The sequence below is a fragment of the Megascapheus bottae genome, chromosome 2 (genome assembly GCF_031878675.1).
Source record: "Megascapheus bottae isolate mThoBot1 chromosome 2, mThoBot2.hap1, whole genome shotgun sequence".
NCBI classification, from domain to species: Eukaryota; Metazoa; Chordata; class Mammalia; order Rodentia; family Geomyidae; genus Megascapheus; species Megascapheus bottae.
The window spans coordinates 96,557,944-96,583,118 of record NC_143510.1 but is presented as its reverse complement, the minus strand read 5'-3'; the positions used below and the strand labels follow the sequence as shown (position 1 = coordinate 96,583,118).

The window sequence follows — 25,175 nt, the reverse complement described above, 5'->3', positions numbered from 1 at the left end:
GTGGTGGTGGTGGTCGTCTTTGTTCTGGGGTTTGCTCACCAGGGCCTGTGCAGACACCGCCCCTCCCCAAGGGGTGGGCTTTGTGGTGAGCTCTCAGAAGCTATACATTTTGGAAGGGATTACAAGGGGCCCCTAACTCTGTTTTAATGGAGATTGTTGAAAAATAGTGCAAGTGCTTATAGAACTTTAACTGTGATTTGTGTTTATTCTACTCAACAATGTTTCTATCTATTGAGATCATGCTGTGTATACGAAATGGTCTTTGGAAAATGTATTCCAAGGCTGGGAGCATGGCCTAGTGGTGGAGTGCTTACTGAGAATGCACAAAGCCCTGGGCTCCATCCCTTGGTACCACATACACAGAAAAAAACAGAAGTGGTGCTGTGGCTCAAGGTGGGTAGAGCTCTGGCCTTGAGCATGGAGAGGCCCAGGGACAGTGCCCAGGCCCTGTGTTCAAGCCCCAGGACTGGCAAAAGGAAAAAAAAAATGTATTCCAAGTTAAAAGGAGAATGTTAATATAAGTCGTAGGAATGAGTTTGGTTTCACTGGAAGCTCTAGTTGAGCTGACCTGGTGCCCATCTGCCTGCTTGTATTCCAGGTCTTACCAATGGCTTTGGGGGCACAAGGGGTGAGCAGGAGCCAGGCAGTGGCCCAGGAAGGAAAGCTGCACCCCGGCGACGTTGTGCATCAGAGTCTAGCATCTCTTCTAGCAACAGCCCACTCTGTGATTCAAGGTGGGAACACTCCTCCCCGCCATAGCAGCCCTCCTTACCCCTCAAGGTGGACACACCCCACCCCTGACAGCAAACAGCCCTCTCTACTCCTCAAGGTGGGCACAGCCCTAGTTACTTGTGTGTAGCTCCTTGGAGGCTGCCTGCTTGGCTTCTGAAGCTTCAGAGCTCAACTCTCTTCCAGGGTCTCAAGAAAGACTGATCTGGGGTGCTGTGCCCTTCACAGTTTCCTGTGGGGATACTTTGAAATGCTCTGTAGAATTTAACTGGAAATAGTAAAATTAAAAAAAAAAATGTGGGGCCGGGAGTTTGGCCTAGTGGTTAAAGTGCTTGCCTAGCATGCATGAAGACCCGGGTTTGATTCCACGGTACCACATATAGAAAAAAGGCCAGAAGTGGTGCTGAGGCTCGAGTGGTAGAGCTCTAGCCTTGAGAAAGTCCAAGGACAGTGCTCAGGCCCTGAGCTCAAGCCCAGGATTGGCAAAAAAAAAAAAAAATGTGGGCGCTGGTGGCTCCTGCGTGTAATCGTAGCTGCTCAGGAAGATGAGATCTGAGGATTCCAGTTGAAAGTCATCCTGGGCAGAAAAGTCTTTGAGATTGTTACCTTCAATTAATCACCAACAAGTGGAAAGTGGAGATGTGGCCCAAGTGGTAGAGCACTAGCTAGTCTTGAGTGAAAAAGCCAGGAGCGTGGGGCCCTCAGTTCAAGTCCCAGTACTGGCACAGAAAAGAAAAATACATCAAAACAGAACTCAGAGGAAGAGCGCAACTTTAGAAGCTGTGCTTGAGTGTTGTTCTTCGCACATCTTGCTTTCGGTGAGGGGGTCGTCAGTGCAGCCCTGACTGCTTTGTGGAAGTCACTCCGGGCTGGCACGGGCAGCCTCCCGCAGGCCTGTCCTCGTGGGCGTTGCCCCTTCAAGCCCAGCCTGGTGGGTGGCAGCCATGGGCAGTGTGCAGCGCCTGCTGGTGGGGTGAAGGACCAGGCAGGGATGTCCACAGTGCAGCCTCACTCTCTGACTGCTCTGTTGGTTCTAAAGTTTCAGTGCACCGAAGTGCGGGCGTGGAAAGCCCGCTCTTGTGCGAAGGCACACGCTGGAGGATCGAAGTGAGCTCATCTCCTGTATCGAAAACGGGAACTATGCCAAAGCGGCCAGGATTGCAGCTGGTGAGTCAGCGCGGGGCTTTCAGATACCTACCTGGTAGTGTGGGGTTGTGGGAGCACCTCGAGGATGGGGTGTCGTCCCCGTCATCACGTTGCAGGCAGGGTCGCTTCAGGTCATTGGGCACTCACTGCTGAGTCTCTGGGGCTCTGTGAGGCAGCTGTGATGGGTGGAGTGTCAGGGCAGAGACCTGAAGAGGGAGAGTGTGTGAGTGTGAGTGGTTGGGGGAAGCCAGGCCACTGGGTCAGGAGAGGGCATGGATCACAGGGTTTTGCTGCTTTGAAGAGGGGCGGAGCTCGGCTGGGCACCCCACCGCTGGTGTGGCGAGTCTGGACTTTGGAGATGGTGGGCCCTGGGGCTGTAGTGTGGGGTGGTGTGCACAGGGAAACGAAGCTCAGAACCCGTGCTGGCTGTTTGGCGGAGCCAGGGTGCTGGTTGGGATTCAGCTTTTCTGTGCGCAAGACGTGTCTGGAGGGCATTAAAGGGGCTTTGAAGGAGGGGCTCAGGTGTTAGGGGCTGGTGTCGGACACAGGCCTTGACCTGGGAGGACATGAGATTCTCCCAGTTGTTTGGGGACACGTGGGCTGTGGACAGGCCTCAGGCAGAGCCAGAGGGTGGACCCTGGTCCCCACCGCACGGGCAGCGGGGTGGCCATCTGCCTCCTCCCTGCAGGCCTCCTGGTGTGGTGGCGGCAGCGGTGCTGATTTGGTGGTGGTTTGGTGGTGGTGGGTGGTGGTGGTGGTTTGGTAGCTGCGGCGGTGGTGGTGGCGGTGGTGTGGTGGTGGTGCCGTGGTGGTAGCGGTGGCGGTGGCGGCAGTTGCTCCAGGAGGCTGGAGAGGCCGGGCCCCATGCTGCTGCGCTGTGCCTCATGGGAGCACCGCGGCTCTCCTGCTGATGGTTCCCCTCCCGGGTCTCTTTCCCAGAAGTGGGGCAGAGCAGCATGTGGATCTCCACGGACGCCGCTGCCTCTGCTCTGGAGCCTCTGAAAGTGGTGTGGGCCAAGTGCAGCGGCTACCCTTCCTACCCGGCACTGGTGAGTGGGGCCCTGGGCCCTGCCTGTGCTCCGTCGCCTCCCCACACTCAGGGGACAGTGAGGCAGTGTGCGAGTGGCTGGTTGGTGGGGCGTGTGCGTGGGGGTTGAGAGTGCTTGGCGTGACTGGAGCCTGTCCTCTGCAGATCATCGACCCCAAGATGCCACGAGTGCCTGGCCACCACAATGGTGTCACCATCCCCGCCCCGCCCCTGGATGTGCTGAAGATCGGGGACCACATGCAGACCAAATCTGAGGAGAAGCTGTTTCTCGTCCTGTTCTTTGATAATAAGAGAAGTTGGTGAGTGTGTTGCCTGGGCCTCTGAGGGTCCCTGCTATGGGCCGAGGGTGATGTGGTTTGCACTGCCTCTGGGTACTTGCATGACTCATGTCTGGGTGGGGGCTGAGAAGGGCAGCGGCACTCAGGGGCTGCTGCGGGAGCTGTGCTGCCCCCTGGTGGTCTTCTCCTGACAGTGAAGTCCTAGCTAGCTGGTCCAGGCTGTTTTCCCTCATTCCTGTTCAAGCCACCAAAGTGCCCCACCGGCCTGGAGTCCGGTGCTTTGCCAGGACTCAGGGACCCCCTGTCCCCAGAATCTGCTCTTATTTCCTCCTAGCCCAGCCCAGATGCTCTGCATTTGAGGCCCCAGTATACCCTGATTCAGAGTGGGCACACTGACTGTCTTTGATGATTTGTGCTGCCAAGAGGAGCTGTCATGCTGGACGTGGGCCTCTCCCTGTGGCCCTAGAGTCAGTCCTGTTGGGCGTGGGCCTCTCCCTGTGGCCCTAGTCAGTCCTACTGGACGTGGGCCTTCCCCTGTGGCCCTAGAGTAGTCCTGTCTGCACCTGCACTGGGCACCTTCTTCTCACCTGTCCTATTGCTCCTGGCAGCTGCTCCCCTCGACCCAGAGCGGGGGCTTCCTGGGGCTTATCCCCTTATCCTAGGGTCTCCCCCACCCACCTTGGCCTGTGCTACAAACAGGGCATAGGTTTGGTTTCTGTGCCTGCCCCGTGTGGCTGCTCAGGAGTTTTGGTTTGCAGAGAGACGGAGGGGAGGCAGCGCACACCCTCCTGCTCTGCTGCAGGGCCCCCACCAGCCAGGTCTGTCAGCCACAGTGTTGCCGAGCTCCTGCCTGTGTGGGTCGGAGGGGCAGCTGGGCCCGCTGTGCTTACTTCTTCCATTTTTCTTGTCTAAAAAGGCAGTGGCTTCCCAAGTCCAAAATGGTTCCCCTGGGTATTGATGAGACCATCGACAAGCTAAAGATGATGGAAGGGAGGAACTCGAGCATCCGGAAGGCTGTGCGGGTCGCCTTCGACCGCGCCATGAACCACCTGAGCCGAGTCCACGGGGAGCCAGCCAGTGACCTCAGTGACATCGACTGAGGTGGCTCCGTGCCAGCCCTGAGCCTTGTCCATAGTGTCGATACGCTGTACATGTTGTATATTGTTCAAAACTTAACTTATTCTGATTTTATAGCTGTAGTTCTGTAATTCTTTTTCCCCGGGGAGGGGGAGGTTTCATTTCCAAGTTTTCTATGAGACCATCTCATCTTGGCGCTGTGGGAGGGGCCGGGTGTCCTGGCCGAGCGGCAGGCGCTGTGGGTGGGGTGGGGTGGGGTGGGGCATCCTGGCTCCATGGCAGGCGTCCTGGTTGTGCCACGGCCTCACTGTCTTGGACCTGTAGCTTTTTTTTTTTTTTTAAAGACCTTTGAATGTTTAATAATTTTGTAAATCATACTCTTTGCACAGAGTGCCACTTATTTAATAAGACGGGATGTAAATTTGCAATGACAAATGTGTATTTTAAGAAAGAAAATGACATTATTTTGAATGGTACTTTGTGCAAAGAGGAGAATAAAAACTTAACGCTGTGTGCATCACTTGCAAATCACCAAAAACACTCCGCCAGCTGCGCCAGGCAGGCCACGGCTCCCTGTCCTGTCTGCCCCAGGCTCCGGCTCCACCCCAACCCCTCGGGCGTGCCTCCCAGCAGATTATTTATTGTAGAAGTGTACTCATTTGCTTTATAATGAAAAATAAATTTGCAAAAGTATATTGATATGCATTTTTATACAGCACATAAAAATCCAACTCAGTTGGGAGCGGAACGTGTTGGGCGGTTAGTTACACAACTGGCCTGTGAGTACTTTGATTTTGTAACTTGTAATCTTGTTTACAATGAGGGGCTTTCTGTAACTTGTTTTAATTTAGAACACTTTGGTAGCAATAGAACTTTGGATACATTTTTGTATGGTACATGTGATGTATATAGAATTAGTACTTTATTTTTATTTTTAAGAGGTAAAGCATTATGTTAGGGGAGAAAGCAGGGTGGGTTTCCAAATTTGCATTTTTTTATATTAAAAATAAAGTGAAGATTTGGATGGTGTGGCCCTTTCATTCCTACAGGACTAGGAGGCGGGGCAGGGAGGGACGGGGAGGGCACAGTGGACACGGGGCAGGGCCAGGCAGGGGACACAGCTCCACTGGAAAAACTGCCCTGCAGATTATTTTGCCTAACAGTATTCTCATTTTAGAGCTATGGTTACTTACAATATTTAAGTGTTCTTTTAAAGTCTACATTGTTTGTAATATCTCCATAGAAACTTGAAAATAAAGTCTTCCTTTAGTAGCTTTTGTCCAGTGTCTGGCCCCTGCCTCTTCCTAGCTCTGGTCTCCTTTCAGCAGGTTGGGTACCTGCTGCCCCTCACTAAGGAAGGCTGGCTGCTCAGGGCTGGGGCAGGTGGAGGAGCAGTGGCCTGGGTCCGCCATCCTAGTGCTGTGGGCAGGGTAGAAGGGCATTCAGGCCTCTAGTCACCGTTTCCCGGGGAGCCCCTTCCTAGCTGCCCCTGGCCTCCGCTGGCTGCACAAGCAGAGGGAGCTTGGCTGTGGGGAGGGCTTGCCAATGGGTGCAGTCTGGGACTGGAGTCTGGTATTGCTACAACCGTGGCCACCATCAGTACCTGTAAACCCATGGCTGTGCTGTGGCCCTGTCTCTGATGCCCCACACAGGTGTGGGCCCTTGGTGCCATCTTGGCAGCATTGGAGCTGGTCTCGGGCGGTTCAGGGTGGTAGGTCCCTCGCAACCCTGGGCCTCGCCAGGCAGCGCTCTTGGCCCTTGGCTGCAGCCCTAGGTGCCTGTCTTGGCTCCTGTTAGCACAGACTGGTTGCCCAGTGCAGCACCCTGAGACCGTGGCCCTGCACAGAGCAGGGGCTTGGCTGGATCACCAGCAGGGTCTTGGGACGGTGGGGTTCTGACAGCCTGGAGGAGGCCTGGAGGACTCCTGGCTTCTGCCATAGAGAAATGCAGCTGGTTGTCTCAGATCTTGCGCCCTTTCTCCCTGTGTGCTCGCCATTCTTTAGGAGGATGAAGTCACGGTATCTGCACAGAGCTCAGCTGCTGCTTGTGTGTGCGTGCACGCATGTGCCAGTACTGGGACTTGAACTCAGGACCTGGGTGTGGTGGGCGGGCTACAAACCACAATCCTCAGATCTCAGTGTCACAGGCATGAGCGACTAGAGCCGGCTTGGCTGCTGCTTGAATTATCAAATATTTAAGACCTAAGATTGTAAAGGGAGATAATGCTGTGCCACCCAGAGATGCTTGTTATTTCAGTGAAGACTGTGCCGTCGGGCTCTGTGTTCTTAAACCTTCATGTGTATACATGTGTACGTGTGTGCGTATGTGGGATGAGTGAGAACGTGTGTGCATGCAGTGTGCATGTGTGCAGGGAGTGGGGACGTGTAAAGGTTTGTGTACATGCAGTATGCACATGTGGGGGGAGTGGGAGCACATGGGTAGACAGTTGTGTGCATGCAGCATGCACATTGGGGTGCGAGGACGTGCAGACGTTTGTGCACGTGTGTGATGAGTGAGGAGATGTGTGTTAGATACCGAGTGTGTGTGCTCACACGTGTGCCTGCAGCATTCCTAGTCATGTCACTGCAAGTGTTGGTGTTCCTGCGCGTGTACTTGTGCATGTAGGTGTGTGCAGCCACAGATCATGTAACACTGCCTCCTTCACTTAAACATGCAGGGCTTCATGGGGAAGGGTCCTCTGCTCTTTTTTTTTTTTGGTGGGTTGTGGGGCTTGAACTCTGGTCCTGGACACTGTCTCTGAGCTCTTCAGCTCAAGGCTACCACCCTACTCCGTGAGCCACAGTGCATTTCCCGTTTTCTACTGCTTAATTGGAGGTAAGAGTCTCATGGACAGCTACCCCGGGCTGGCATTGAGCAGCGATCCTCAGACCTCAGCCTCCAGAGCAGCTAGGATTACAGTCCTCTGCACTTGTACCCCCATCATGGAACCCCAACCTCCCAGGCAGGCCACCTCCAGCACCCTCGGCATGCCAAGCCCGGGGCCCTGGCCCACGCACTCCCACGACAGACATGCCAAAGCACAGTTGAGCTGCAGGCCGGGAGGAGGAGGTGCAGTCCATGTGGGGCCCGCCTTTGCTGGGAGGTCTGTCTGGCCCGGGAGCAGCCCCATTGGGCCCCAGTGGGGCATGTTTGTCACCACCCAGCTCTCCATGGTGGCTTCAGGCTGGGCCGCCCAGGACTGCCCAGGAGACCCCGCAGCTGTCTGCTGCCTGTGCACACCGCAGGCTGCACGCAGATTGCCCCTGTGTTGGGGGTGGGTGCAGCAGTCACGCACAGCGGTCACGCGAGGCAGGCAAGGCCTTGTGTGGCAGGTGGCACTTTTGGACTGGTGCACTTTTGTCTGGTGAGTAGCTGATGTGGAAATGCGAGGGTCCTGTGGGGAGCGCTGGCCCGGGGGAGGAGTCAGGAGGGTCACGGGGAGGGGGGGCTCCATGACCCCCACTCCCCCACTCTGTCCCTGGGCAGGGCCCTTCCATCCTTGCTGGGGACCACCCAGGGGGGGCTGTGGAGGAGCCTGCCAGCCCTGCCCCCTCAGCTCTGCCCCTCCTCTCCCTCCCCTCAGCCCCAGTCTCCTCAGCCCCTCCCTCTGCTCAGCCCCGCCCTCCCCACAGTCTGCTGTGGCCTCCATGCTGCCAGGGTGACCTTATCCTGGGAGGCCAGGCGGGAAGGAGGCCTGGAGAGCTGGGGGGGAAGCTGGGTCTTGGGGAGGGGTGGGGGGGGCGGCTGCCAACTGTGGGGTCAGTGACCTTGGACCTGCACAATTGAGTACACAGGGAAGTAAGCTGTTATCTTGACAACTTTGGGCTGTGTCAATCGCTTCTCATTTAACCTATTTGAGACTTGATTGCTGTTTTGTACGAATGTAACCCCTGGCAGTGTCCTGGTTTTAAGAAAGGTATTGAAGGTTGGAACTTGAAATAAACGAGGCACAGCCTTAGGCTGGAGTCTTGGCTGCTGACTTGGGCTGTAGTCCTCCCGACCCCATCTTTTTCTTGTCTTCCCAGTCTTCACCCCTAAAGTCAGAATCCTGGTTTGCTGCCAGCTGGCTCCGGCACCTCCTGGTCAACCAAAGGACTGCGGTCCATCCCCTGTGCGCCCAGCCCAAGACGGCCCGGGACGGGGGAGAGAAACCACTTCCTGGGCCCAGGGCACCCAGGGCCCCTGTCCTCTCCTCCCCTGCCCCTGCCCTCCCAATGCAGCCTCAGGGTAGCGACTTAGTCTTCAACAGGAGCTTTGGGGGGACTCTCTAGATCCAACTACAGAAAATGACTCCACAGCGCCCCCCAAAGGAGTGGACTTGACCTGAAATCCAGTGTGATTAAGCTGAATTCTGAGTGGCCTGAGAGTGTCTAATCTCTGGTTCACAGCAGGGGTGGATGCCCTGGGCCAGCGCAAACCCTGAGCACCTCAGAGACCACCCCCATCCAAAGGGGTCAGCCTGCCGAGCAGTTTATGCCCCAGGGTGCAGTGCCAGCTGGATAGGTGAGGGGAAGAGCCAGAGGCAGCCACTGCCGTCCCAGGGCTGAGCCCACCCGCAGTGAGGCCAAAGACCTCACAGGCAGAGGAAACAGACCACATCAAGTCGTCAGGTCAGAACCCCAAACAACAAAGCGAGCCCTGGAAGGCTAGGAGATGACCAGGGTACAGAAATGAGGTACAATGCCCAGTTTTCAGCACAAGTAGAGACAAGAGTGTGAGCTATACACTAGGTGCAGCTGCAGAGACTTCAAAGTAGCTATTATAAAAATACTCAACATGTCTCTGGATGAAGTCAATAAAAAGCTGAGATAGAAACCCTGATGTGGTACGACATATATGGTGAACCTCAGACCAAAAAACTTAACGGTGAAAAAGAAACACTAAAGGATTTTAAGCCACCCTAGAAAGTATCCAGAGTTCAAACAGCACAAGTGAGAGGAAAAAAGCATTGCCACCATGAACAGGACTGTAGACACTGAGAAAGACAGGGACCAAGTAGATGTAGTGTGACCCAGAGATGAGAAGTTGGAGGTCCTGAGTTCAAATCTCAGTACTCCTAAAACCCAAACAAAAAAAGTACTTGGAGAAATACAGGAAATAAATAAAATGCAGGCATGTATCTTTGTCCAAACAGACAAACTCATCTGAGATTGGATTAGGGTGCAACCACATGCCATTTACAGACATGGCCTTTAGAGTAAAGATACAAAAATTGTGTACTATGAAAACAGCAACCATAAGAAAGCTACAGTTCTGATAGAAATAAGTATCAGGAAGAAAAACCTTTACGACTTAAAAAAATGCTACTAGGGATAAAGAAGGATATTTCCTGATGAAAACTAACCATTATGAACATATGTGCATCTAGCAACAGAATCTCAAAACGTGTGACCCAGAGCCTGGTGGGACTGGAGACCAGGTGACCTCTCCACAAAGCTGGCTGGAGCCTTCCGTGCACCATTGCTGGAGTGAGGTACAGCGATGGGCGGTGATACACTGCAGCTAAGCCAGTCTGACCACATCCTGAGCACACACAATGGAGCTCTGTGCTGCAGATCTCGGGAAAGTAGTACAAGGCCAGAAAGCATCCAGAGTACAATTCCAGCAGCACAGTGGTAATTAGAAATCGCAAACAGGAGAATTTTTTTTTTTTTTTTTTGCCGGTCCTGGGCTTGAGCTCAGGGCCTGAGCACTGTCCTTGGACTTTCTCAAGGCTAGAGCTCTACCACTTGAGCCTCAGCACCACTTCTGGCTTTTTTTCTATGTATGTGGTACCGAGGAATCGAACCTGGGTCTTCGTGCATGCTAGGCAAGCTCTCTACCACAAGGCCAAACTCCCGGCCCTCCGTAAGTCTTGAACTCAGGGCCTTGTGCTTGCTAGACAGGCTCTACCAGTGAGCCATATAATTCCAACCCTGGTTTTGTGGACGGGCGCCGCCTCTGGCTGTGTGTGCCCTGGACCATCATCTGCCTGTTCTAGGCTTTCTCTGGTCGCTGGGATGGCAGGCACTCACTGCTGCCTCCGGCTTCTATTGAGATGGACCGCAGGGTGCCTGGAGCTGTGTGACCTGTCCCATCCCAGCCTGGCCCTGATGAGAGGAGGTGGGGCCAGGGAGGGACAAGGAGGGTCTCCACCTGCCTCCAGCAGCCACCACACACATCAGGAGTTGGAAATCCTTCCAGAACCTGAGGTGAAGAGATTTGTCAACACAACACACAGCTTTTTGCAAAACAAGACATTTTCTCTAAATGGTGTTTGCAGCTGAGCGCAAACCTGGTTTCTCGAATCTGCAACTCAGGTCTGTTCCGAAGCCAGCTCCCTTGCAGTTGGCCCCGTCCTGTGTTTTATGAAATAAAGTTGAATTTGCCAACACAGTTCCTCATATTTCCATTTTGGAAGGGGATACAGCCAGGCTTGGTGGCAGCTGCTGGTCGAGGGAGACACAGCTGCAAGCTATCCCCAGTGTTGGCGGCCCAGTGCCAGGCCTGTCTCCGGGATGGGCTGAGGACCAAGCACCCTGTTGGGAGGGGTGTGGTCTGCAGGGCCAAGGTTCATGTGGTCTCCGGGGTGGGGACCTGCACGCTGGAGGGGCAGTCCTGGGGTCAGCAAGTCCTATCCTCTGTCTGTGGAATGGAGGCCCAGTGGGGCTTCCTCCCCTGACAGGCCCCAGGAGGGGGCTCTGCCCACCCCACTGCCGCCTCCATGGTCTCCTTCCAAGCCATGCGTGGCCTTGTGCTACCTGTGGAGGGCTTCCGGGCTGTGGGCCCCAGGCGGGGGGGGGGGGGGGAGAGCCAGAGGCTTGGGGGTTTGCTGGTAGAGTAACAGGTTAGGTGAGTGGTGATGGCCCCAGGACACTGGTCTCGAGGGAGTTCCAAGTGGCCCAGTGAGGACAGTGCATCCCGGGGCCCTTCCACCCATGCTGCCTTCAGTAGGGATCTGGGTTCCCTGCTGGCCATGCCCCTACCCCCATGCTCAACACAGGGTGTGTCCACTGTCTGGACGTCAGTGACCAGGTGGGTAGGTTTCTGCTGGCTTTCCCCAGGCATGGGCCACGGGGCTGGTGAAGCCCAGGATGGCGCGCCCTCCCCCGGCTGTCCTGGCATCGCTGGCCCTCCTCCTCTTGCTTGAGTGCCTCTCCCCTCCCCCGCACATCTCAGACCTCCTCTTCTGGGGGTCTCAGGTCCTCCCCACGGTCGGGATGGGGTGGGGGTGGAGGCTTGACTTTGGGGTGTCCTGGAAATACAGCGGTGTTGGGCTTGGGCTTGCTGGGGACAGTGCCCTGCTCTCGTCTTCCTCCCCCGCCCCCTGCAGCTCCCTTTGAAAGACCCGCTGAGACCCCCACCCAAGGACGCACACAGGGACCACTGGATGCAATAGGCAAGAGGATTGTATTCGGGCATATGCTCGGGCTTCTCAGGTACACGTGACCTCGAGATCCGTGAGGTTCGGGTCAGTGGCCGAGAGCCCCGATCTGTCTCGGGAGTGACTTTTTATACAGTTCTACAGTCCGTTATAGCAGAGTCCGCGCTTTTACAGCCAATAAGTTTAAAGTATTACAGCAAGGTCTGCACGCAGGCAGCCAATCCTTGTGAAACAAATTATACATTTTGACCAATTATCATTTAGATAGAGTACAATAGAGTGTACGTGCTGAGTTACACATCTCCGGCCCCTGGTATGGGAAAACAACCCTAATTTAGTTAACACATGTTGTTTAGTTGTTTATTCTTTTCAAGGTGGCCCAGGATGCTGGTTAGCTGCAGGATTCAGATAACAGGCCATGGGCAGTTGCCCTTTGCCCTAATCCCAGGCCTCGAGGAGGAGGAGGGGTCTTCCAAGCAACCTCCCAGGGAAAGTGTTACATGGCGGGGTTTACAGAGGCCAGAAACAGCTTGGTCAGGCACAGAAGTCTGCTCCTTAACTATATGGGTTAGCAGGGTCTTCGCTCTGAGTAGCACATTCCAATGGGCCCGGGTCCTGGGGAAAATGTCCCTTGTCCTGTTATAGAATTAGCTCCTTTCAAGGCCTGGATGGTGCTACTGCCGGCTAGTTGTTGATTACAGATAGCAGAGCAAACGGGACGTTACAGATAACAGAACAAGCAGGACGTGGGCTAAGCTTGTAAAAACTACTACCATGGGGAAGGGGCAGGGTCGGGTTTTACACAAGTTCCTGCCCAGTTATGAGAGGTACGGGTATTAGTAAGGCGTGCTTACAAACTATTAAAAAGCGCCCTCATTCTGAAGCAGCAACCGTCTTGTTGTCCATTAAGCTGCCCAGGGTATGGAGATGAAAAATAACTACCCCCAGACCCAAAATTATTCCCCATCAGTAAGCAGAATAAAAATCCCCAAGGACCCAGAGGCTGCGCAAACAGGAACTTCTGATCCCTAGTCAACCATCGTTTACACAGGTGTCCATAAGCTCCAGGAACCAACCTATTTGGTGTCAAAATTAGACTGCACGTATAGCATTGTATAGCATTAATTTCCCAAACCATAAAACTACTCTCTGACAGTTGAATGGGACCCGGTGTCTGAGAACTTCCCGCTGGTTTCCACCAGCCTGGGAAGCTCCCCAACCCCCATCTTATCTCATCCGACCACCTGATGGGTGTAAATCTGTGACATTTGCCTTTGAGGAGACTGTGTAAACACTGACTGTCAGCCTCTCCCCTGCACTTCACAGCATCACTGCTTTGAGGTGTGAGTGAACAAGTTGCTTGCCAGCTCCCTTAATCTATGGCCAACTTGCCACCGTTCCTTAGTTAGCAAAAGCATGAGTTAAACTTTTAAGATGACAGCACTATGGTTCTGACCTGGGATCTTTCATTCCTCCCTCTTTCTTTATCATGGATAAAATCCTATATCCATTTGCCCTGTCCCTCAAGTAAATCTGTCTGAGGTTCCGCTTGTTTGAGTAGTTGGTATTGCTGGGTTAAGACCATAGTCTGAACAACAGACAGACGATCCTTAACGAATTGTACTAGTCTGTTTAAGATAATAACAGGATGATAAGTGGGCCTGTGATGGACGACAACAAGGTAGTGAGCCAGGGCGATCTATTAAACCAGCTTTCGAACCATCCTTGGGCTTCTTTCTCTCTCTGCCTTTCTCTAAGGCACTCCTGCAGTCTATTCATGGATTCCCTTACTACCCCCGAATGGTCAGCATAAAAACAGCATTCTTCTTTTAGGGCTGCACATAATCCTCCCTCTTTCATGAACAGTAAGTCTAGCCCACGCCTGTTTTGTAACACTACTTCTGATAGGGAGGTCAATGATTCTTGTAGAGCGGTGAGCACGAGTCCTATCCCAGGGATTCCGAAGTTCTCCTGCAAGGTTTCAGGGGAGATGTGGATTACCATTACTGCTGGCCTTCTAGTTAGCTCCACGATAATCTTCTTTCAGGGCAAAGGGATCTGCTAGTCTGGCTTGCGAGTAATGGACCCAGGTGGTGACTCTGTCGCAACACCACGTGGGGCCCTTTCCACCATGGTTTCAGAGTCTTAGGATTGTGTCTCCAGATGAGCACCCAGTCACCTGATCTGAACAAATGGGGGGTAGGGACAGAGACAGAATCATCTTGGCTCCTCGATCGGCCAAATATTTTCTCTGGTCACCACGTTAATCCCTTTTCGATGACTGGGACAGTGCATGATGGCAATTTTTGTGGGTCTCCATAAGGCCTGGAAGGACTGGATTGAGTCATGGTTAGCAGTACCAGCTGAGATAACACATGGTCGGGGGGCAACAATTGTTATCAGATTCGGGTAGACAGCATTCTCTGGTTTGGAGGGGCATAGAGCGTGCCCTCCTAGTTCTGCACCCAAGAAAGCCCTCACAACTAGGAAATATACATCCAAGCACAGCAATTCCTCAGATGGGCACAAAGAATGGTTCCACATCAGTATAGCAATCCTAACCCGGTTTGTATTATGGTTGACTCAATTACATGCCAATTTTACTTGTAAGCTCCATTCTCAAGACATGCTCATACCATGTACTATATACAGGAACTTTCTAGGATTTGTCTTTTTCCCTTTTTGTAGGGCAAACATAAGACAATGCTTTCCAGATCCCCCCTTTTCCATAGACTATTCTTCTGTTTTCTCAATTCTTTCCAAAGGTTTTATTTACTAAACTTTTTTCTCTCCTTTACCTGACTATAGCCCTCATTCACATTTAGCACCTCCCATGTCTAGACTGTTCAGCACTGGATAGAAAATTCCCTTCAGTCATCCAGTCACCATAATGGCTGCAAAAATCTAGAGGACTTTGAACTTAGCACAGATAGAATGTCCCATCACCAAGAGTTTAGTTCCAGTCCTCTCAGGAAACAACTGTGAGGTGGTGGTTGAATCCGGCAGCACAGCAGCTCCAATGGAATGTCACACCTCCTGCTGGGTCGCCTGCAAAATTTCTAAAGAAGCTTAACCTAAGACCTGACTCTGGTGAATTCTCCCAATGCTTTCCTAGTTGCTTTACCCGAGCACACTCATTTTTGCAGGCTGGCACCCGTTGGTTTTTAAGACAGTATAGGGTTGAGAATCCAAAGTAATACCAGGGTGACAACTTTTAGTAACCAGATTAAACAAGGCTAGGATTCTCTAGACAAGCACAGAAGACTCGAAACTGTAGCCATTCCCCACAAGTGCAGTCTCCACTCTTGCACATTTGTTACTATTTTTCTCCATGCCTCTAACTTATGCTGTCTTAATTTTTAAGAAACAACTTTTGGTCCCTTTATCTAAAGAGGATTGATGGGCGACGATCCGTCTTCTATAACTTCTTCAGGCTGACTCAGGGGCGTTGTCTCTATACCTAGCCAGGGACCCTAAAAACTTAGCCTATTTTACCAAGAGGTTGCCAAGATTACATATCAGGAGTGATATTCTACTCCAAATTGGAGGTCATGTAAAGCATTTAACAACTGCACAAACTTTTTCTTTGGCTGCAACAGTGTAGCTTACTTAGCACCCATTTGCAAAGGCATTTTCCTGATTGTCTGGGGAACTTAATCCCTGCGACTCTAACTATGCTTCAGTTGCCAGATCTAAACAGATAATAGGGACACAAGCCTCAGATCCACCCTAAATTTGTGGCTGGTGTCAAATCAAACTTCACTCAGTTAGGACTTTAAACTATCCTCTATCACAGATGATGACAAGTTCATGCCCAGGTATGAAAGGCATGGGCATTAGTAAGGCATGCTTACAAACTATTCTATGACCTCCCGGCTCTGATTAATTTTGAATGGCCAGGATCTGACACCATCTCTGCCATCCAAGCTGTGGCCTACTGCATCTGGATGCTTCATTGTCCCAGTAGTGTCTCTCCACACAGGAATAAATGTCCCATTGGCATTTCACTTTGTTGGTTGCTGGACTTGAACTCAGGGTCTGGGTGCTGTCTCTCAGCTCTCCAGCTCAAGGCTAGCACCCTGCCACTTTTAAGTCCCAAACTCAGGGCCTGAGTGCCGCTCCTCAGCTCTGCAGCTCAAGGCTTGCACTCTGCCACTGTGAGTCCCGGGCCTGGTGCTTGAGTGCTGTCCCCCAGCTTTTCAGCTCAGAGCTAGCACTCTGCCACTTCGAGCTCCAAGCAACTCTCAATAGCACTCTGACAGATTGGACACCACAGTCTCACAGGGACTTTGCTTTGCCTGGGCTGGCTCAAAACTGTGGCTTTCAGATCAATGAGTCCTACAAAGGCCACTTTACTCCAATTAGAAGCAACAAGGTGGTCAACTCAGAAATAGTCTCTAAGCATGATCTTACCTGGAACTTGGTGAGGGCCAAATTTACATCTGAATGAGGATCTGCTGTCCTTCTCCATGGGCCTGCTGCAGATTGCTATAGAGTAACTTACAAGAATAAGCTGAAATAGCAATTAAGCAACCATTTTGGTAGTCCTGATTTTTCTTGTTTTCTTTTTTCTTGAAACAAACATTTAGGACAACTTCAATTTCAAACTTTGTTCAGAAACCCATTTCCAATGTTCTTTAAAACTTTTACTGATATTTGCTTAAACAATTAACACTTTAGCCTTTATTTGCATTTGAAAAATCTTTAAGGGCTCAAGGAACTCCCTTTGCCCCCAGATCCCCTAGGGGTCAAGGCACTCCCTTTGCTTCCAGGTTTCCTTTTTGGAGAGGCTTTTTTTTTTTTTTTTTTTTTTTTTTTTGCAGTTTAGGTTACTGCCTAAAACTCCAGCAACAGTTTAAACTCAAATAAGTTTTTCCTCAATGCAAGAACTGTAAACATCATCATTGCACCAAAGGTCTAAATCTGGACTTAGTTTCCTTTTCTTTCTAAAATACGTCCAATTGCAATCCAGTAGCATGAACCCAAATCATACAGAGATAAACTTTTAAACATTCATTCCTTTTAAAATGCTAATCATATTACCCAGATTTTACCATCAGATTTTCAGTGTTAGTCTGCAAAGAAAAAGAGCGAAGATGTGGATCTCAGTACACCTGACCAGGTTAAGGGAACAGCCTTCATTCCAGCTTATTTACCCAGAGCTGCACCTTTGCCAGTTCACCTCTCACCCCCAAAGATGGTCACACAGGACTATCCTAAGTTTTCCCATCCTTTCTCTTAGCATTCGATTACCTAGACAGTTTTGAAAGATAGGTAAGGTCTCTGACATTAATAAATAAATTTACATTTTAATTCCTAATATTTATCTCCAAATTTCAACTTAAGGAAATAGATTCCAAATTCCCTAATACCTCTGGGCTAAACAGGATACAATGTTTACAATGTAAACAGCTCTATGCATTTCAATATCAAATTATTTTTAATGCAAATTTCATTTAGAAAATACTTTTTCTACTTTAGAAAAATACTTTTTACCAGTTTCTCTTTAAAACAATGCAATAACCCTTTGAGACATTGTAAAACATTTTAACCTAATAACTTTCTTGAAGTTTAGACTTAGATTTACCCAATTGCCTTTTTGTTTCAAGTATAATTTATCCATTGTTTTATACAGCATGCTGACAATTTAACCTTGAACATGTTCACTCACTCATTCACACATTCATACTCAAAGATCTTAAAGCGCGCAAAATTAATATCGGCCGTTCATTTTTCTGGAAGTTTGTGTCAAGAGAGCTTTGCCAATTTTACTCTTGCAGATGAGAACCAGGTTTAAAACAAAACTTTTTACATGGCAACTTAGCTGTGATTTATTTTTCCAGGGCTTGTTACAACTGCCCAGAAATACACACACAAAAATTGCAAGGATCCATATTTAAGACTGGTACCAATTTTGAAAACAAAACCATACAACAAAAAAACACCTCACAAAACAAGACAGAAGCAGAGACCTTTAAGTACCCCAACTTTTGATGGCATGCATGGCAGCAGTCACAGACTGTCCCATTCTGGATTCTGAATAAAACAAATAACAAATAGCTACAACACTGAACAAGACAAACAGACCGGTCACCAAATGCGCCGCTCGACTTTGGCGCCAAATCACAAGCAGAGTCAGACGGCTGAGGAAGGGCAAAAGTCCGATCCACTCGGGGCTCCGAAAAATCGGACCCCCCCAAGTCCCTGGGACGTCTCCCAGGGTGGCAGGGGAGAAGTCTGAGCTCGTCAGCTCCTTCTCAAGCTGCCCAAATACAAAGCTATTACGCGTAATAGTACAAACCAGGGGACTCCGTCCCCACGTGGTCTACAAACCCACGCAACATAGAACAAGAACAGACACAGACAACAAGCAGGCAGACAAGACGACAGAGACAATGGCCGGCCTTACCTCCCGGTGGGACCGGTGGTCATTGGGATGGGGTTCTCGGTGGAATCTCGGTGGAACCTCCAAATGAAAGACCCGCGGAGACCCGCACCCAAGGACGCACACAGGGACCACTGGATGCAATAGGCAAGAGGATTTTATTCGGGCATATGCTCGGGCTTCTCAGGTACACGTGACCTCGAGATCCGTGAGGTTCGAGTCAGTGGCCGAGAGCCCCGATCTGTCTCGGGAGTGACTTTTTATACAGTTCTACAGTCCGTTATAGCAGAGTCCGCGCTTTTACAGCCAATAAGTTTAAAGTATTACAGCAAGGTCTGCACGCAGGCAGCCAATCCTTGTGAAACAAATTATACATTTTGACCAATTATCATTTAGATAGAGTACAATAGAGTGTACGTGCTGAGTTACACATCTCCGGCCCCTGGTATGGGAAAACAACCCTAATTTAGTTAACACATGTTGTTTAGTTGTTTATTCTTTTCAAGGTGGCCCAGGATGCTGGTTAGCTGCAGGATTCAGATAACAGGCCATGGGCAGTTGCCCTTTGCCCTAATCCCAGGCCTCGAGGAGGAGGAGGGGTCTTCCAAGCAACCTCCCAGGGAAAGTGTTACATGGCGGGGTTTACAGAGGCCAGAAACAGCTTGGTCAGGCACAGAAGTCTGCTCCTTAACTATATGGGTTAGCAGGGTCTTCGCTCTGAGTAGCACATTCCAATGGGCCCGGGTCCTGGGGAAAATGTCCCTTGTCCTGTTATAGAATTAGCTCCTTTCAAGGCCTGGATGGTGCTACTGCCGGCTAGTTGTTGATTACAGATAGCAGAGCAAACGGGACGTTACAGATAACAGAACAAGCAGGACGTGGGCTAAGCTTGTAAAAACTACTACCATGGGGAAGGGGCAGGGTCGGGTTTTACACAAGTTCCTGCCCAGTTATGAGAGGTACGGGTATTAGTAAGGCGTGCTTACAAACTATTAAAAAGCGCCCTCATTCTGAAGCAGCAACCGTCTTGTTGTCCATTAAGCTGCCCAGGGTATGGAGATGAAAAATAACTACCCCCAGACCCAAAATTATTCCCCATCAGTAAGCAGAATAAAAATCCCCAAGGACCCAGTGGCTGCACAAACAGGAACTTCTGATCCCTAGTCAACCACCGTTTCCACAGGTGTCCATAAGCTCCAGGAACTAGCCTATTTGGTGTCAAAATTAGACTGCACGTATAGCATTGTATAACATTAGTTTCCCAAACCATAAAACTACTCTCTGACAGTTGAATGGGACCCGGTGTCTGAGAACTTCCCGCTGGTTTCCACCAGCCTGGGAAGCTCCCCAACCCCCATCTTATCTCATCCGACCACCTGATGGGTGTAAATCTGTGACATTTGCCTTTGAGGAGACTGTGTAAACCCTGACTGTCAGCCTCTCCCCTGCACTTCACAGCATCACTGCTTTGAGGTGTGAGTGAACAAGTTGCTTGCCAGCTCCCTTAATCTATGGCCAACTTGCCACCTTTCCTTAGTTAGCAAAAGCATGAGTTAAACTTTTAAGATGACAGCACTATGGTTCTGACCTGGGATCTTTCACCTTCTCCCCTGGACCCCTTCAGCCCCTGCTCTGGGGCTGCCTCTCCCTCTAGGAAGCTCTTCCTGGCCTGGGCCCAGCGCACTCGTGTGCCTCCCTGGCAGAGCGAGCTCACCAGCAGAGGTCAGGTCACTCTCAGCCAAGGCCGGGCCTGGCATGGATGCAAGTCAGAGCCCTGGCAACACCGGTGGGCAGAGCTGTGGAGACGGGGCTTTGGAGGGAGCAGGCGGCAGGCAGGCAGGTGGAGGCAGCCCCGCTCAGTCTGGTCTGTGGATCAGAAATGGAATCATCACTGGAACCCAGGCATTTTCCCAGTGCAGCATCCCTTGCAGGCTCTCCTTCCCTTCCTCCTGTGCCTCTGTGGCAGGCTGCTTCCTGCCCGGAGGATGGGCTGTTCATGAGGCCCCATGGTTCTGGCTGTGCCCACAGCCTTCTGCAATGGGCAGGAGGGGGCTGGGGGGGGGCCAGGGTCTCCCAGGAGTGAGGTGGAGGTCAGTTCTACACCGCCCCACCCTGGCTCCCATCACCCCTTTCTCCCTGGGCCTTGACCTCCCTGCTGTCCCCCCTTGGGCACAGCACGGAAGGCGTAAGGGTCTGTATGGCCATCCCTGTTCCAGCCACGTCTGATGGCTTCTGTGGCCAGGGATCAGGCGTTGCAAAGAACAGCTTTCAATTCCTTGCTGCTAGGCCTGACTGTTGGTGGTGAGCTCTGTGCAGGCCGCCGCTCATCCGGGCTCAGGTCCTCAGAACAGCTTCCCGTGACAAGGCTCAGCAGGTGGACAGTGATGAGGGTGGGGTGAGGGAGGACGGGGAGATGGGGGTGATTGGAGGAGGCCGGGGTGAGTGTGGACAGCTGCCTGTGCCGGTGCTCAGGTGGTGGGCACAGAGGAGCGGGCTGGGGTCTGGCGCTGTCCCTGGGCTCTGCTCCAGAGCTTGCCTTGATCTCTGGACACGGCGAGGTCTTCCCTACAGAGCCAGGGCCCTGGCCAGCCTGGGCAGGACCAGGTGCCCTCTCTGTTGCCTGGCTGTGCCCTGCACTCCGAGGATCCTCTCCCTTCTGCCTCCCTGCCCTCATCTGGCTCCCAGCCCCGTGGCTCTGCTCTTGGGAAGGGGAGGCTTCCTGCCTTGTTCTTGCTCCGTGGCAGGGCAGCAATGCTGAGGCCTCGCTGTGTGTGAGGTGATTAAAGCTGGTGCTGTGGACTCCTGAGCTGGCACAGAGGGAAACTCCTTTTTTTTTTTTTTGGTGGGGGGGCGGTGCCAGTCCTGGGCTTGAGCTCAGGGCCTGAGCACTGTCCTTGGACTTTCTCAAGGCTAGAGCTCTACCACTTGAGCCTCAGCACCACTTCTGGGTTTTTTCCACGTATGTGGTACCGAGGAATCAATCCCAGGTCTTCGTGCATGCTAGGCAAGTTCCGGGGCCTACCGGCAGCAAATTGGGGTTCCTGAAATAGGGGGCAGGGACTGGAAAAAATAGAAGAGAGACAAACACATCTGGTCCGGGAGGTCTGCAGCCCAGGTAAAAACTGCAGCCCTGTTTATTCTCAACTCCAGGCTTCTCTCCCTTCTTGAAACCCAGGGAACTTCCAGGTGTTACATTCATATGGTAAATCTCAGGTCATTTAAACAGAATAAGGTCAGAAAACAATAAGACAATAAAGCAATTGTCTGATGCAAATCAAGGTACAGTTTGATTCCACTCTGGCTCCCAACAGGCAAGCACTCTACCACTAGGCCAAACTCCCGGCCTAATTTGGAACATTTGAATACTTTCTTTTGCTTCTGCATTCCTTCCAGTTTTTAAAATAATGAGCAATGTACTGTTTTAAACATATAGGTAACCTAATTTTAAGGATTAGGATACCCTTAGAAACTAAATGTAGGAGAAAACAGAATAAAGAAAACTCAATCCAGCAATTGGCAGGATGTGTCAGGTAAGCATGGAAACTAGGACACACACAAAAAAGAATGACTGAGTCGACCATCAAGAAAATGGGAGCAGGTTAGATTTTCTCTGTTCTTTTTTATCCATTTATTTATTTTGGTTTGCCAGTCCTGGGGCTTGAGCTCAGGGCCTGTCCTTGGGTTTTCTACCACTCGAGCCTCAGCAGCACTCCGTCTTTTCTGTGTATGTGGTACCAGGTCTCCGCGCCTGCCAGGCAAGCACTCTACCACTAGGCCACACTCCCGGCCTCACACACTGACTCCTGAGCACAGAAATGACTCCCACAACCCAAGGTCCACGAGGAAAGCACCTCACAAGGAGGCCCGGCCCTCCCCTCCTCCCCCCACCCCGCCTGACGCCCGGCCCCCCATCCCGCCCGGCCCATCCCCGCCCACCCTGCCTGCGGCCCGGGTCCCCCCCAGCCCTCCCCCTTGCCGTCACCTGTGCTGTCACCTGTGCAGGTCACTGGCCTTACAACGTGGTGAACCGGAAGGAGAGGCGCAGAGCACTCAACGTCCTGGGCAGGAGGCTTACAGCAGGGCTCCTCCGAGCAAGATGGCCTTGGAGGCCCTGGTCGGGCTCAAGCTCCAGGCCTGTGCAGAGGACAGAGGCTGCCCCAGGCCTCGGGCTCCCAGAGACCTCACCCAGCAGACCTTCCGGCCCCAGGCTGTAGCCCTAGGGGGTGGTAGCAGGTGTGTTGTGGCCTTGACCCTGGGAATCTTCCCTCGGTGGGGGAGCAAGGGGTGCACCAGGCCCCGAGCGCCAGGACAGACGGCGCTCTTCCTGACGAGGTCCTGTCCCACGCAGGGGCCCACATTCACCCAGGACAGACGGCGCTCTTCCTCACCCAGGACAGACGGCGCTCTTCTTGACGAGGTCCTGTCCCACGCAGGGGCCCACATTCACCCTCTGATGTCATGGAGAGCGGAGGGTCCTGGCGGGGCCTGGGACAGGGTCTGGGAGGTCACCGGGAGCTGTGTGTGTGGGGGTGGTCAGGACTGGTGGTGCAGTTGAAAACCTTGTGGAGAAGAAGCAGGACCTGCCAGGAGTGCCCCGGCCTGCAGGGTAGTCAACTAGAGCTCGAGGAGGAGCAGACCTGAATGAGAGCGACACACAGACACAAGGAGGGACACCTAGACAGTATTCTGATCAAGGTCTCAATCTTTATTTTTGCACAGCAGAATAAATACGTTTAGCAGAAAGGTAACTGACGCAAGCAGGTTGCCTGGTGATATTGCTTAGTAACCATCTCTATACAACATGTACCTGAAACAAACCTGGGGAGGGGGTCAGGAGGTGGTCAAACTGTTCTGCCAAACAGGATACATGAATCAAGTTCTTTTTGCTTACAGAATATTGCGGTTAGGTCGTCACGGAAGGGGGAGTAGGAACAATAAGTGATTCTTTCAACTTACAGACAGAGTCTTACAGTTACTAAGGTCTTTCAGTTTACAGAAACTTATAGTTTCTGGATGTCATGGTAACAGCTGTTTGGTTCCCAGCACAGGGGGACAAGCATGAGGCCACATGCCTGGGAGGTCACAGGCGGCTGCGGTTGACATTGACAGTGTGAGGTCATGCCCAGCTGTGGGGTCACAGCTAGTGATGGTGACGTTGACCTGGTGAGGTCACAGTGCAGTGTAGAGGTCACAGCTGATGATGGTGACATGGACCCTGTGTGATCACACTAGCCTCCCATTTTGGATGCTTTTGACCCATGGTCATTTTGAGTTCCTATTATTATTATTATTATTATTTGCCAGTCCTGGACCTTGAACTCAGGGCCTGAGCACGGTCCTTGGGCTTCCTCAAGGCTAGAGCTCTACCACTTGAGCCTCAGCACCACTTCTGGCTTCTTTCTATGTATGTGGTACTGAGGAATCAAACCTGGGTCTTCGTACATGCTAAGCAAGCACTCTACCACGAGGCCAAACTCCCAGTCCCTGACCTCCTATTTTATAGCTTGTTTGTTTTGCACTTTCTGGTTAGCTTATCACCTATGTTTTTTTCTGTGGATTGTTGTGAGTTCTTTGTGCATAATAGTTATCTGTTCTTTGTTGTTTACTGTTTGGTACATGTTCCTCCAATCTACTTATTGCTTTGATTGGAAATAGCTTTTTGGCTAGGTTGCCTAGATCCTCTATTTCCATTCTCCATTTCCCTGGCAGCTGGTATTAGAGGCGTGAGTTACTGTGCCTGGGTAATTTCATGAATTTTATATTTAGCAACCTCCTGTAATTATTGAGTTCTTTACATTTTTCTAGATCTTTATTGTTTTATGTTAAAACACTCCAATTTGAGTTTGAAAGACAGTAGGTGAGGCTGTGATTTTTTTTTCAAGCTTCAGAATTAGTGTTTCTTGGTAGTTTGAGAGAAGGAGTCTGGATTTTATATTGCTGTGACCCCCGCTCCAGGGCAGCTGTCCATCCTGGTGCTGTTGGCCTGGCTCTGGGGGGACTCCAGGCTGTCCTTGGAAGCCCATCCCTGCTCTGTCCATGCGTCTGGACCATCCCCTGCTACCTCACCCCCGGTGGACTGACTGCGTGCAGGGACCTGGTGGCTGTCCCCGGAGCCTCCTCCAGTCTACCACTCATCATCCGTTCAGTCTGTGTGCACCCGGGGTTGGGCCAGGCTCTGTCGTCGGGGACACCGCTGGTCCCGGCGGCAGCACCTGCCTTCACAGACCTGCTGTGAGAGTGGCACCTGGCCGCAGTGGGGGCTACAGAGGGAGGCGCCTGTTTCCTGAGAACGTGACAGGTTGCCACCCCTTGCGAGGTAGAAGCCCAGAGGGGAGGGATCAAGGAAGTCTTTCACTCCGCCTGGACAAAGGCCCTGTGCAGGAGGCAGCTAGAAGCTTCCAGAGGGAGGTAATGTGGCTCCAGTGCTGAGGACAGGAGAAGGGGTGGTTGCATTGGGTGGGGAGGCCCTGTCTGAGGGCATGGGAGGCTGGGGAGAGGGGAGGACCAGGAGGAGGACCACACAGAAGCCAGAGAGGCCAGTGGCCTCAGTGAGACCAGGCCAGGGCACAGCTGCCTAAGAGTCTATGTGGGGTGGGGTGAACGCAGAAGCTTGGTTCTGGGACCGGGTGCTCCCTGGCGTCCATTCTGGTGGCCCACTGCCCGCCCTCCTCTCCTGGGGTGTCCTTCTTCTCCTGTTGGGCCTCTCTCCTGAGTTTTTCCAGCACCTTTGAGTGCTGTCCGCTGATGGAACATGGCCTGGGCTGGAAGCCCTGGCGGGCCCCTCCCTGACATCCGCCAGGCATCTTCCCTCCTCCCCCCTGCACGAGCGCACCGGGGTCCTGGAAGGGAGCCTGTCCCGAGGGACACCGGTGCCACTGAGACATTGAAAATGCTCAGTCACAACAACTGTGCGCTCTCACCCCTCCCTCGGCCGGCCTGACTTCACCTTTTCCGCCTCATGGTGGAGGGGCCCTGCCCGCGAGGCCGGCCGGCACCCCTTCCCCTCCAGAAGGTGGAGGGAAGCGATTGCCTCCCCGGAAAAGCCTGTGGGGCTGCTGGGTTTGCCTTTCTGTTCTTTCTCTTTTCTTACGAACACTGCTCGGATATTTTTGTCAGTGTCATTTGGCATTTATCTTCCACAAGATTGGG

The 25,175-nt window shown here is 52.1% G+C and overlaps 1 protein-coding gene across 10 annotated transcripts in view; it reads left to right on the top strand.

Annotated features, from left to right (window-relative positions):
* The window catches only part of Brd1 (bromodomain containing 1), a 43,449-nt gene extending 38,149 nt beyond the window's left edge, over positions 1-5,300 (top strand). For 9 of the 10 annotated variants that reach the window (XM_090328912.1, XM_090328914.1, XM_090328909.1 and 6 more), the window contains 5 exons: positions 599-734; positions 1,769-1,896; positions 2,815-2,924; positions 3,068-3,222; positions 4,118-5,300. In XM_090328912.1, coding sequence (XP_090185038.1) covers positions 599-734; positions 1,769-1,896; positions 2,815-2,924; positions 3,068-3,222; positions 4,118-4,301 — 713 coding nt within the window. In that variant the 3' untranslated portion in view covers positions 4,302-5,300. Of the gene's footprint in view, positions 1-598; positions 735-1,768; positions 1,897-2,814; positions 2,925-3,067; positions 3,223-4,117 lie in introns of those variants that run through there. The other variant, XM_090328915.1, reaches the window with a different exon arrangement.
* Positions 5,301-25,175: the final 19,875 nt, after the last annotated feature.